Below are 13,253 nucleotides of genomic sequence, written 5' to 3' on the forward strand. Positions count from 1 at the left end.
CTGCATAGCAATAGAAAATACATTTAGGAAAAAAAAAAAAAGTTATCCAGGGAAGTACTGAAATGTTAGAAGAGGGACCACACAGAGGCCATCTGGCTTTGAGAATATTCAAAATGAACAAGTCCCAAACACTGTGATCGAAATTGTTCCTGCTTTCAGGGAAGGCTGGGACCTGATGGCTTCCAGGAGTCCCTTCCAACCTGAAGCACTCCTGACAGTATGAACATCCAATACTCCATCCATCCATCCATCCATCCATCCATCCACCCACCCAAAACTGAAAGAGAAATGTTCTGTTTGCAAAGTGCATGCATTTCAATTCATTTTAACAAAAACAACAATAAGTCTTATTGCTTTATTCAGATTTTGACACAGGTCACTTTCACATTAATGGAAGTCCCGTTAAAGATCTATACAGGGATCACTGACTACATTTCAGCAGTGATCAGCCTATAACAAATAGATTCAAATAAAGTAAAGTTCAGCCTCAAAAAAATACCTTCAAAACTAAGCAATATTTCACTTTTCTAAGAGCTATCCCCATAAGATGCATTTTCTGGCTTTTGGTTTGGACACTTTTTTTGTTGTTTTAAACGCAACCTTGAAATACTCTGTGGATATATTTTACATACTACAAGAATACAGGACGGATTTATGAAATTACAACTTTTGAATAGTCTTCAGAGAAACTGCAAGAGTTACGTATTAGCAATATTCTATCTTCTTTGACTTAAAAGTGCATACACATTCAAAGACTTCACACATTATCCCAGACATCTTTTCACACAGACAAATCACATCAGGTGTTTTTGTTCTCAAGGGGAAAAAAGTAGTCAAATTCACTACTTTAAGAAGTGTTCTATGGAAAGTGTGCTACATTTTTTCTTCTGGGAAACCAAACCAAGAGCATCTGTTGACAAGTCTCTTTGGCAGTCTTAGTATCAATGGTTGTCTCTCTGGACACTCTAGGAAGGAAGTTCTGGGGGAAGGCAGTTGACTGGAAGGTGTTGCTGGTGCTTCTTGTGTACAGCTGGTTATAGTTTCTACATGAGGGGTGTTACTGCTGGCATCCGCTAAGGTAAGACTCTGATCAGCTGCTGTTTCTTGAAGTTCAGCATCATCATTTCTATCAAAGTCTCCCCTTTTGGTAGGAACACTGTCATTTTTGTCTGCTCCTCCAGCTTCCTCATCAACTCCGTAAACACCTTCACATGCTGTCCTTTCCAGGAATGAAGATGAAGACTCATTTTCCTTCTCATTTATCCGTGTGGTGCCTGTCCAAGTAACACTGCTGTCACATTCGGTGCTTTCAGGCTCTTTGCCACTATCACTATCAATTGTAATCACCACTGGTGAAGAATGTGCCGAGTTACTCAAGTGATGCTTCCGGTGTTTCTTCTTATGCTTTTTCTTTTTCTTTTTAAGATGCTTTGTTGTGTCTGTTGCTTTTCCTTCGTAGACTATCTCCACACTTGGACTCCTCATCTTTTTTTTCTTTTTCTTACGCTTTGTCTCACTGCTTGCTCGATTGTCTGAAGGGCTATCTTCAGCTTTGTAGCAGTCACTGAATTTTGAGAAAGTTTTCTTGGAGTCATTGTCTCTTTCAAGGCCTGTGCTCTCTGTGAATGCGTTCTCCAAGTGGCGAGTTTTGTACTTCCTTTTTCCACCAGGTTTTTCACTTCTTGTTCTGTCAGTTCCTCCAGAAGGGGTCCTTGACCTGTTGCTTGATCGGCTCCTTGATCTGCATCTTTCATAACAGTAACAGTGTCTCTTACGGACTCCCCTCTGGCTATGTGGGTTTGTCCTTTCAATAAATGATCGTAGCCTGCATTCTGGACTAGCAGATTGCCTTGAGTAGACAGCATTAGATTCAGTCCTTCTCCTGCTGGAGGATTCATAGCCATCTCCAAACACCTTTCGACTGCAGAAAGCATAACCCCACTCGTATCTACTTTGATAATTGTCTCTTGCATTATAACGATCACCGTCTCTACTTCTTGATCTCCTTTTGCCATGGCCTTTGCTACGTGATCGTGATCTGCTTACTTCTCTACATGGAGTGCTCTCACGACTTACGGAGCCTTTCTGGCTTTTTACAGAGGCTCTGGTGTCATGACCCCTAGACCTCCTGCTGCTTCTTTTGCTTCTATGTTTGCTACTATCTCTGCTTCTCGATCGCCTCCTTTTAAGTTGGCTTTTGCTACGATGCTCCCTCCGAGACCGATGGCCATGACTGCCTCTACTGTTCCGTGAACATGATCGTGGACTCCTGGACTTTCCCTTTCTAGACACTCTGTGGTTCCAAGGGGAGCTTCCTGTGTCACTCTCTGGAGAGGGGCTCCAGCTCAAGTCCTGTGGAGACATATCTTTTACCTTACATTTATTCTTCTCGTCATCTTTTGACTCTGTCTTCTCAACTGCAGGTGATAAGCAACTCCTACAACTACCTACATCCTCCTTATATGTGGGGGAATGAGGTGAGAAACTCCTGCTTGGTTCGCTATCACTCCAGCTGCGACACTGGATTGATTGCTGTTCCTTCACATCTTCCCTTTTCTCTTCCCTGATGGACTGTTCAGAGTCTGAGGACAGGTCAACCACTTCAGGTGTCCTCTCAGCTAATGGCTTAACATATCCAACAATAACACAACTGTCCGAAGAAGAGTCGCTGTCATTTGAGTCAGCATTAGCCTGCAACTGATTCTGTAGTTTGGTTCTTTGACTCTTTGTAGCAGAGTCTTCATCAGAACTTCCTGATGTCTCCAGAGGAGAAGCTATGGTTGCACGAACCTCTTCTGAAATGGAGTAGGAAGGCCCTGGAGTTTCATCATCCCAGGGTGCCTGACCAAGACCAGTCACAGACAAACTGTTATCTGGCCCTTGAGAATATGTCGTATCTGGAGATATTGTAATAATTGACGAGCTTGAGTGGCTTCCTTCATCATATGATGGCGCAGGACAGTCATAATTGGCGTGTTGATCATATGCTTCTAAATTAAAAGGACAACGGGCAAAACTGATGAATTCGTGTAAGAAGTGTTCAGTCTGATTCAGCAAAAATGGCTTCAAATCGTCAGCAAAAGCCTGACTTTCCAGATCATACCTAGTCACATTACTCATTATAATGTGCTGTACAATATTAACCAAAGATCCATGAGCACCAAACAGGACTGTAAGTTCTCGCTTCAACCAGGGAACCAGCCTGTGAAGGCAAGCAGGGTTACGGCGGAAAAACTCTGCTGAAATGTCTCGGTAGCGGCCACCATCTTGAATACTACGAATACGCACACCAGTACGGTATAGAGCTCTGCGGAAGCTGATCATGTCCTCCTCCTGAATCTGGCGCAGAGATCTGCCCTCTGCGCTAGCCTGCCTTCTTGACGCCAGCCTCCTCATCATCTGTTGAATCTCTCCCTCTCTGTGCCGAACCGGTTCACTCAACAACCCTTCAAACAATATCCCATTATCTGGAGGGGACAGCGTCCTTCTGGAAGGGGAACCACCAGTGCGGCGTTCCCTTGTTAATGTGGTGCGGTAACGAAACCTCCGGCCATCGGGACTGGCAAAAGAGCTCGTATCTGTACGGCTGAGTATGTACTCCTTAAAGTCATCTTCAGCACGAATTGTATGGAAAATGGAAAAAAAGGGTTGCTTGCAGAGAGGGCATTCCGCTTTGTTTTTTGACCACTCCTGGACACAGCGGAAACAGAATCTATGCAGGCAGCGATCTAGATATGCAACATTATCAAATCTATCCAAGCAGATGGGGCATTTAGAGTCAGGAGATGCATCTGTTGGCAGCTTGCTTGTGCTGGCTTTCGGCAAAAAGTTGCTCTCTTCTGAAAACTCCTTAGTTGCTGAAGTCATGTTCTACAGAAGAAAGAGACGAAAGATCATTGCTATCTCAGAATGACAAAAATGTTAAAGTCTAGACACAGAAACCCATAACAGCCACCTTTAAGGTTGCAAAAGCCAGCACTAGCACTGAGATAACACCAAACAAAGAGGGAGCACAACCTAACTACTTTGCTCAGCGTCTTTTCACAGTATGACCTATCTCCTCAGAGCTGCAAGTTTTAAACAGAGCTTGAATAATGGTGGCACATATGAATGTAGCAGGCAGAACTCTGTCTTCTGGTTCACTCATAAATAACTGCTTTGACGTCGTTAGTAAGTTTATAATTAATATAGTATCCTCCAAAACATACTTCCAAAAGAGACCTGTGTTTACATATGAAACATATGAGAACAGTTAATTCTGTCCTTTAAGAAAACAAGTCAAAACAAGTAATTACACTCAAACTTAACTACCAGTTTCCAAGTTCTGCTGGACCTGTCATGTTCCTGCACCCTATGCCCATAATTTACCGGGCACTAATGCTGGACCACCTACGGCTCATTGGACTAGACAAACTCCAGAGATGTGCTCCAGCCTAAACTAGTCTTTTCTTTTATGCCCAAAGCAGAGTCAGGTGTCATTCCTATACTCATCCTCTCAGGTTGGACATGAGGAAGAAAGTTTTAACAATGGGGGTGGTGAAACCCTGGCCCAGGTTGCCCAGAGAGGTGGTGGATGCCCCATCCCTGGAGACATCCCAGGCCAGGCTGGACGGGGCTCTGAGCAACCTGATCTGGTGAAGATGTCCCTGCTCATGGCAGGGGTTGGACTGGATGAGCTTTGAAGGTCCCTTCCAACCCAAACCTTTTGATGATTCTATGATCCTCAGGTACATGGTGCTTTTGCATCTAGTCAGGCTGTCGAGCATGGCTAGCAATAAATCCACCTACTTTAAAGTTATTTTGTGTATCAGCATTATCCTAAGGTGTTATAATTCAGACACACACAGGGACACGCAGGCCCGGGTCACACACACACACGCACCCCGGGGGTGCCACAGACACGCACAGGGACACGCACACACACACACACCCCGGGGGTGCCACAGACACGCACAGGGACACGCAGGCCAGGGACACACACACACGCACCCCGGGGGTGCCACAGACACGCACAGGGACACGCACACTCACACACACACACGCACCCCGGGGGTGCCACAGACACGCACAGGGACACGCAGGGACACACACACACGCACCCCGGGGGTGCCACAGACACGCACAGGGACACGCACACACACACACACCCCGGGGGTGCCGCAGACACACACAGGGACACGCAGGGACACACACACACGCACCCCGGGGGTGCCACAGACACGCACAGGGACACGCACACACACACACACCCCGGGGGTGCCGCAGACACACACAGGGACACGCAGGGACACACACACACGCACCCCGGGGGTGCCACAGACACGCACAGGGACACGCACACACACACACACCCCGGGGGTGCCGCAGACACACACAGGGACACGCAGGGACACACCGGCCCGGGTGAGGACGCACAGGCCGGCCCGGGGGGACACGCACACAGCCCGGGGTGCCATAACCACAGACACGGGGGGCGCGGATCACAGCCCCCGGTGCGACGCCTCCCCGCCCAGCTCCCTCCTTCAGGCCGCCGCCATCCCACCGCAAAGGCCGGAAGCCGCTCCCGGCCCCCGCGCCCGCACTCACCGCTGCCGGGCCCTCGCTCCCCGTGCGGGCCGGGGCCGCGGCCGCCTTCAGCCGGTGGCGCGTGCAGCAGCGCCCGGAGCCGGTAGCCTCAATACGCTCCTCCCCCGGCGGGCGGCGGCGGCGGCTGCGCTCCGCCAGGTGCCCCAGCGGCTCCGCCATGGGCGGCCGCGCGTTGCCACGGGAACCGCTGCCCCCCGCCGCCGGCGGGACCGCGCCAGGCCCCGCGCTGCCTGCCGGGCGCGGAACCCGGGCGCCTGCGTTTGGCGTCACTTCCGCTCTGCTTGGCGACATCTTGCTGGAGGGCGGAAGTGCTGCTGAGGAGACGCCGAAATGGCTCCGCCGGGGCGGCGGGACCCGCGGCCGCTGTGTCGCCTGGTGTGTGCCGGGGCCTGGCCTGGGGCTCCTGGCGGGGGGCAGGCTCGGGTGTGCCGCCCGGGGCAGCGGGGAGCAGGGCGGGGTGTGCCCCTGGGTGGAGGCAGCGGGCGCCGGGGGGATCGCGGAAGGATCCCGGCGGCCGCAGTCAACGCGCGGTTCTGTGTGTCCTGCAGGTGCTGGCAGCCGTTGTGCTGCTCTCCTGGGGCTTCGTTCTCTACGGGGCACGGGTGGCCGCCCAGCGGCAGCTGGAGAGCGGGCTCCCGGCGCAGGGGCTGCCCTAGGAGCGGCTGGGCCTGGTCTGCGGGTCTGGAGGAGCCATCGGGGGAGCCCTGTGGCCAGTTCGGTGGACAAAGCATAAATAGCTCTTAAGAAAGTAAATAAAGCAGAAGCAGTTACTAAGAAAGAGAAGAAGCACGCTCGTTACTGATTTGTACTAGTGCATGTCCCTGAGAGACGTGCCCGCTTGCAAAATGGAGACAGCAGCACAGCCAGCACTGCAGACCGGCCCGGTGAGCGGCCTGCCCCCCGTGCTGCCAGGGCTCACGGGAACACAAGCGCAGCCAGCCGGGTCCCTTTCCTCCGTGGCCACTAAGGGTTGAAGATCAGTAGTGAAGGCATACCTGGGTTCACAGATATCCCAAGTGACAGCAAGCTGCTCTGTCCATCCTATAATCCTGCCTCACATCCTTAGCGCTTTTACTGCTGTGTGCCAGCTGGTCAAGACTCCCGCTCATGAGTAAACACGTAGTGTCTAATGTACTGACACACCCAACAGACGCTCCACATCTGTGGAACTCCCCATGTACCAGCGTGGTCCTGGGCCCTTGCCTGGACCCAAGGCCTCCCGCTCACCAGGCAGCCCAGTTTCACAGAATCACAGAATGGTTGGGATTGGAAGGGACCTCAAAAGATCATCTAGTGAAATTCCACTGCTGGAGCAGGAACACCCAGATGAGGTTACACAGGAAGGTGTCCAGGCAGGTTTTGAATGTCTGCAGGGTAGGAGACTCCACAACCTCCCTGGGCAGCCTGTTCCAGTGTCTGTCACCCTCACTGAGAAGAAGTTTCTTCTCAAATTTAAGCGGAACCTCTTGTGTTCCAGTTTGAACCCATTCCCCCTTTTCCTACCATTGGTTGTCACCAAGAAGAGCCTGGCTCCATCCTCCTAACACTCACCTTTATATATTTGTAAACATTAATAAGGTCACCCCTCAGTCTCCTCCAAGCTAAAGAGCCCCAGCTCCCTCAGCCTTTCCTCATAAGGGAGATGCTCCACTCACTTCATCATCTTCGTTGCCCTGCACTGGACCCTCTCCAGCAGTTCCCTGTCCTTCTGGAACTGAGGGGCCCAGAACTGGACACAATATTCCAGATGTGGTCTCACCAGGGTGGAGTAGATGGGAAGGAGGACCTCTCTCGATCTACTAACCACCCCTCTTCTAATACACCCCAGGATGCCATTGGCCTTCCTGGCCACAAGGGCACAGTGCTGGCTCATGGTCAACTTAAGGAGTTGCATCCCCACGCCCAACACTTTTCCCTGGTGTTCTGGACAGCGCAACCACTTTGGGTCCCCAGCAGGCAGCACCAGGCACATGGACTGTGACCTGCAGTCCTGCTTCGTGTGAGGCTTTGAGACTCACTTGCTTTACTCACGGTTCCCCCCAGTAGCTGCACCTGGGGCATATATCCTGGTTCTGTCCCAGTGGCTGGAAGTGCACTGTCACTTGAACTCTTTGCTGGTGCCAAGACCCTTACCCACTCTGTCACTGGCATGGTAGAATCATTTTGGTTGGACCCTCAAGATCGTTGAGTCCAACCGTAACCTAACTCTAGCAATAAACCATTTCCGTAAGAACCTCATCTAAATGCCTTCTAAACCCTTCCAGGGATGGTGACTCCACCACTTCCCTGGGCAGCCTGTTCCAATGCCTGACAACCCTTTCTGGGAAGAATTTTTTCCTAATATCCAATCTAAACCTTCCCTGGTGCAACTTGAGACCATTTCCTCTTGTCCCCAGGGGGGATCCATACCCACGATGGTCCTAAACGGTCAGCTTCCTAAATGCTGTGCGCATGTGTTGGCTCTCAGGGCAAGGTGGAGAGTTTGTCTCTGGAACTCCATGATTCACCAACATGGGAAGGCTCTTCACAGGGAGATGTTTTGTTTGCAAACTGAAAAGAAGCAATTCAGGAGTTGAATGGATCTGTTCTGGGATGCTGTTTTTTTACACAGCAGGGAAGAGCTGAAGTCTTGTGGCTCCTCTCCCACAGCCTGCAGAGACCAGCAGCACCTCATCTCACCCACAGACCTCTTGAAGCTGTGGAACAGCTGTCCCAACAGCAGGCCTGGCCCTGCTTCCTGGGCCATAGAGTCCTCTGGTGTCCCTTGGCCAGCAGCAGGGCTTTTTCCCACTGGCAGGTTTGTGGGAGTGTGGGCATTGAGGGGCCTCAGTGTTGTGTCCTGAGCAACAGCCAAAGCACCAGCAATGCCTGAGCTGTTGACAGTGGGACCCACCTCCCCCAGGGCTGGAAAATCCCCAGCTGTGGGGCTCACCCCGGCACCAACAACGATGCCCTCTTGGGCATGGCAGCAACAGCTCTTCTGGGGAGGGAGGTCAGCAGGAGGCTCAAGCTATTATATTCCTGAGGATTTTTTAGCATCTCCTGTGTTAGCTGTATCACTGCACAAATACATGAAAATTGCCATAGACCCCAGGAGTGCCCCACAGAGGTTTCTGTGCTGACAGAGAGGCTCTCTACCTCTCCACTGACATTTTCTCTGAGCCAAAGTTGAGTGGTCAGATTGTCCTTTGCTGTCTGCACCATGAAAGCTCAGCTTCAGTGCACCGTTATCCTCTCTGTGGTATTCTGGTAGTCGCCAGGTGCAGTTATCTTCTCGTTCCCCTGTACAGCTGGGTACTGCCAGCAGCAGGGCACCACGAGCACGGGTGGCAGGTGGCTGGCTGGCCTGCTTAGAAACACTCTGACCACCAGACTGCCACAGGCTGGGTCCCCTCACTGTTGGCTTCTCCGCCTTGGTTTCAGGTGCCACCAATGGCATGCACATATAGCTGCAGGTGGACAGGTATAAGTCAAGGCAGGGTTTCGAAGAATTGTGGAATCATTTCAGTTGGAAAAGACCTTTAAGGTCATCGAGTCAAACCATTGACCTAACACTGTTACTAAACTATGACACTAAGAACCTCATCTACACTTCTAGACACCTCCAGGGGTGGTGACTTCACCATTTCCCTGGGCAGCCTGTTCCAATGTCTGACAAGCGTTTCTGTGAATAAATTTTTCCTAATACCCAATCTGAACCTGCCCTGATGCAACTTGAGGCCATTTCCTCTCATCACTTGCTACCTGGGAGAAGAGACCAACACCCACCATGCTACATACTTTCAGGTAGTTGTAGACAGCAAGAAGATCTCCTCTGAGCCTCCTTTTCTTCATGTTAAACAGCCCCAGTTTCCTCAGCTACTACTTATAAGACCTTGTGCTCCAGACCCCTCACCAGTTTCATTGCCCTTCTCTGAACTCTCTCCAGCACCTCAGTGTCTTTCCTGTAGTGAGGGGCCCAAAACTGAACACAGGATTTGAGGTGGGGCATCACCAGTGCCGAGTACAGGGGTATGATCACTGCCCTGGTCCTTCTGGCCTGGTATTTCTGATACGAGCCAGCATGCTGTTGATCTTTTTGGCCACCTGGGCACACTGCTGGCTCACGTTCAGCTGGCTGTCGACCAACGTCCTCACGTCCTTTCCACCAGGCATCTTTCCAGCCACATTTCCCTTTGGTTTTGGGTTGCTCTGCTCTGCCACAAAACAGATTCTAAGTGTCATTTTGCAGCCGCCTCAACAGAAATCACCTATTCTGGCTTAGTTCCTTCTGGGTAGTGAGTGTTCATGATCACGCAGGACTGGCTTGCCTGAGAGCTGCCACGAGATGGCAAAATACTCCCCAGCATTGCTTTCCAGCTGCAGCCACCACGGCAGGCTGGAGCCCAGCTGGGTTGCGAGGAAGTGGCAGCACCAGCTGTATTTCCCCCCCTTGGATATGCTCCCCAGGGAGGTGTCACGGCCCCAAACCTGACAGTGTTCAAGAAGAGACAGGACCACGTTCTCAGACACATGGTGTGAACTGTGGGGTTGTCATGTGAGGGGCAGGAGTTGAACTCAGTGATCCTTATGGGTCCCTTCTGACTAAGGACATTCTATGATTTTGTGATTCTCCAAAGAATCAAGACCTGCTGGTTGTCTGTGATCCCTTGGGAGTCCAAGGCAGAGCCTGAGGCTGCTCACAACTGAGATGAAACACCCGAAAAATGTCCCCGCTGCTGACTAGGGCCTTGCAGAGTGGCACCAAGGAGGAGGAAGGAGAACTTGCTCTTTTTATGGCCTGGTCCTCAGCTAGCTGAGAAAACTGTGTGATGTTTCTGCAGATATAAAGAGAACTGAGATTCTCAGGAACTTTCCTTCTCTGCCCTGCCCCAAGTATTCTCCCTGTTCTTTCACAACAACACAGCAACCATGTGAGAGTCTGAGTCAAAGGTCTAAGAAACATCCCCAGCTCTACATCCTGGCATTGGCCTGAAGCTAGGTCAGGATGATGGCAGCAGCAAGAAGCAATGTTTTCCTCCCATGTAACATGGCAGTGGGATCAAAATCCCCGCAGAGGCTGGGAAATGCCTTCTCCAGGTCCAGTGGGGAGGACACAGCTTGCAGCTTCTGTCTCTGCAGCTCACCCTTCTGCTTGCCTCTGCTACTTGCCCACTGGCAGTGGAAAGCAAGAATTAAGATCATGTGCATTTCAAGGGTTTGGAACTTGCACCTCAGCAAGAAAAGTCTCTGTGTTGTGCCATTAAAATAATCATAAAACATACACTGGAGGGCTCCAGGTAGCCAGAGAAGTCCTAGAAACTTGAGGTTTGGGTTTGACTCAGTTTCCCACATTGGAGAAAATCTTCAATCTGATTCTTCTGCCCAGAAGTTTTGCTTTGTCTTGAAGACAAGGCCATAAGGATCGTTGTCCAGGATAAAGCTCCTAAGACATGGATTGAAAGTAATTTTAAAAGATCTCTAGCAGATATCTAATAATTAGAAATAAGAGAATCTTAGCTCAGCATATCATCAATAGTAATATTAAAAATTTACTCCCTATGCAGTTTTTATGCCAATTGCCTGATTTCTTAACACACTGAGCTACCTTTCCCTGAAGAAACTTTTCTGAAGCTGCTCACTGAGAGTGTTAACACCCATGTTACATGTTCCACCTATCCTTGCCTTCAAAAACTGTTCAGCTTGTGCTCACGTGCTTGCTCACTGAAGTCAAGAAGCACATGCAAAGCCCTTCAGCTTGCTTCTGGGATATCGTGAGAAGGGCTTGAACCCAGTGCTCAGCGTCCATCATCCTCTCCTCACCGATGAAGATGCAATGCAGAGCAGAAAGCGTGTGTTTCCTGCCGCATTCAAAATGGCATAGGGAATAATTGTTTGGACAGCATTAACCGTTCAGATGAGTTCACCAGAGATGGCTATTTTGCCAACGCTGTCATCCCTAAAGGAATATATTCATAATGCTGATGAAGTTCCCCTCAGATCATCTTCTTCTTTCTAATCCTTTTGAATAAAGCCTAGTTTATTTATCAGAGAAAGGCTGGTTTATTAGCCAGGGTTGAAAGGGTTGGTTTGTTTGCTTAAGTTGCAGGGGGTTGCTTGGAAAAATTGTGATCAGCATGCTTTTGATTAGCATGGCTAAGAGGACTTTTGTTAATGAAATGATTAATTGATTCAGCCAGGTATGTGGCCACACAAACAGCTGTTTCAACAAATACAGAAGGTTCTCCTTCAAATACAACCTTGCCTCAATAACATGAGGCAGTACCCATGGATACAAGTTAATTATAAGGTTGATATGAATATGTAAGAATAGCTAATGTTGTAGCTGAGCTATTGAAAACAGTCAAAAACAGAAATAAAAACTTTAGCCTAAATTCAGCTTCAAATTGCTTTAACATGCTGATGATAATCAATTGCTCCCAAATTGTACCATTAATGAAGCTGGAACATAACTGCTTCATCCCTGCATTACATGCTGTTTGAAAATGGAGGAAATGCACAAGTTCAAAGTGGAGGTTAATAGGTCCCTCTGCCTGCTTAATAATAATGATATGCTTTCATTACCCTCTCTATTATTTATGCAATACCATTTGTAACCTATAAATATGATCTGTATAAATACAGATTTTGGTAAACACATGCAAGTTCATGGTAGATGGAAGCCTAACAATCTTTTAAAATCCCGGTGGTGAGCAGACATAAAACGAACATAAACCCGAAGACAGTACTTTAGAGTACAGGTAGCTCCCAGGTTACCACAGACCAAGAAGCAAAAGCAACAAATTTTGTGGTGAAAGTGGACAAAGATGTATGCCTGGTATGAGACAGAGAAGGACAAGGCTAAGAGAGAGATGCAGGAAAGCAGAAGACAACAAGGGGTTTGACATGTCAGAGGACCCTGTCTGAGGACATTACCAGTGCTTTGTCATTAGAAACCCTAGGACTGGTTTGTCTGAGTTGTGGTGCTGCCAAAAATCCCGTACGAGTTTGAACAGACAGGTTTGAGTTCCCTATCTGCACTGGCACTTCAGGTCTTCTCTGCTGCTTGCTGCAGCTCTCTGCTGTCACTCGTCTGTGCCGTGACCACTTCAAACACTTCTGTGGGAAGGAACACATGTATCTGAGCAGAAGCCAATGCTACAAGACCTTGACTCACCATCGGAGGCTCGAGAAAGTTGTGTAACACATGAGCAACTAAAGCAAAGTGAAAGCACACAAAACCTTTGCAGAAGCTAGACGGCAGTATTGGCACATGCTCTGAGGCACAGGCAAGCTATTGCTCTATATTTTGTACAGTGGGCTTTCATTGTGGGTTCTCCATTTACAGGAATCGGTTTTGGACCTCCTTTTATGTCATCTGAAGAAAAAATGGTTTAGCATCTCTGAAACTTCAGCCTCAAGACCAACAACCACAAAAGAGATACTCAGAGCTCATGGGGGAAAGCAACAGCCAAAACAACTCAGAGTTCCCAAAACAGAAAGAACATGGCCTTTTCTTTAATACTAAAAAGGCATTTCCCCCTCCAATTCACATTTCTGCATGTCAGTAGATCGTCCAATTTAACAGTGACACACCACCAAACAAGCGTTCCACTAAAAGGAAGTGGCAATTTTTGAAATGGCTCTTTACATTCAAATGAGATAAAAAGAGGTGGAAGGCTCTGCCG

General features: G+C 49.3%; 1 protein-coding gene and 1 long non-coding RNA gene across 2 annotated transcripts; one reads left to right on the plus strand and one right to left on the minus strand.

Moving 5' to 3' along the window:
- Window positions 1-341: 341 nt before the first annotated feature.
- On the minus strand, window positions 342-5,892 carry LOC102085254 (TOP1 binding arginine/serine rich protein, E3 ubiquitin ligase). The gene is made up of 2 exons (XM_065046345.1): window positions 5,587-5,892; window positions 342-3,870 (listed from the first exon to the last, which is right to left on the minus strand). The coding sequence occupies exons 1-2, from the start codon at window positions 5,875-5,877 to the stop codon at window positions 874-876; spliced, it is 3,288 nt and encodes a 1,095-aa protein (XP_064902417.1). The 5' UTR covers window positions 5,878-5,892; the 3' UTR covers window positions 342-873.
- LOC135577317 (uncharacterized) lies at window positions 5,828-6,372 on the plus strand. Its single transcript, XR_010469024.1, has 2 exons — window positions 5,828-5,961; window positions 6,135-6,372. It is a non-coding gene; the product is annotated as an uncharacterized LOC135577317 (long non-coding RNA).
- The last annotated feature ends 6,881 nt before the right edge of the window (window positions 6,373-13,253 follow it).

This window comes from Columba livia, chromosome Z (assembly GCF_036013475.1).
Source record: "Columba livia isolate bColLiv1 breed racing homer chromosome Z, bColLiv1.pat.W.v2, whole genome shotgun sequence".
Taxonomy (NCBI): domain Eukaryota; kingdom Metazoa; phylum Chordata; class Aves; order Columbiformes; family Columbidae; genus Columba; species Columba livia.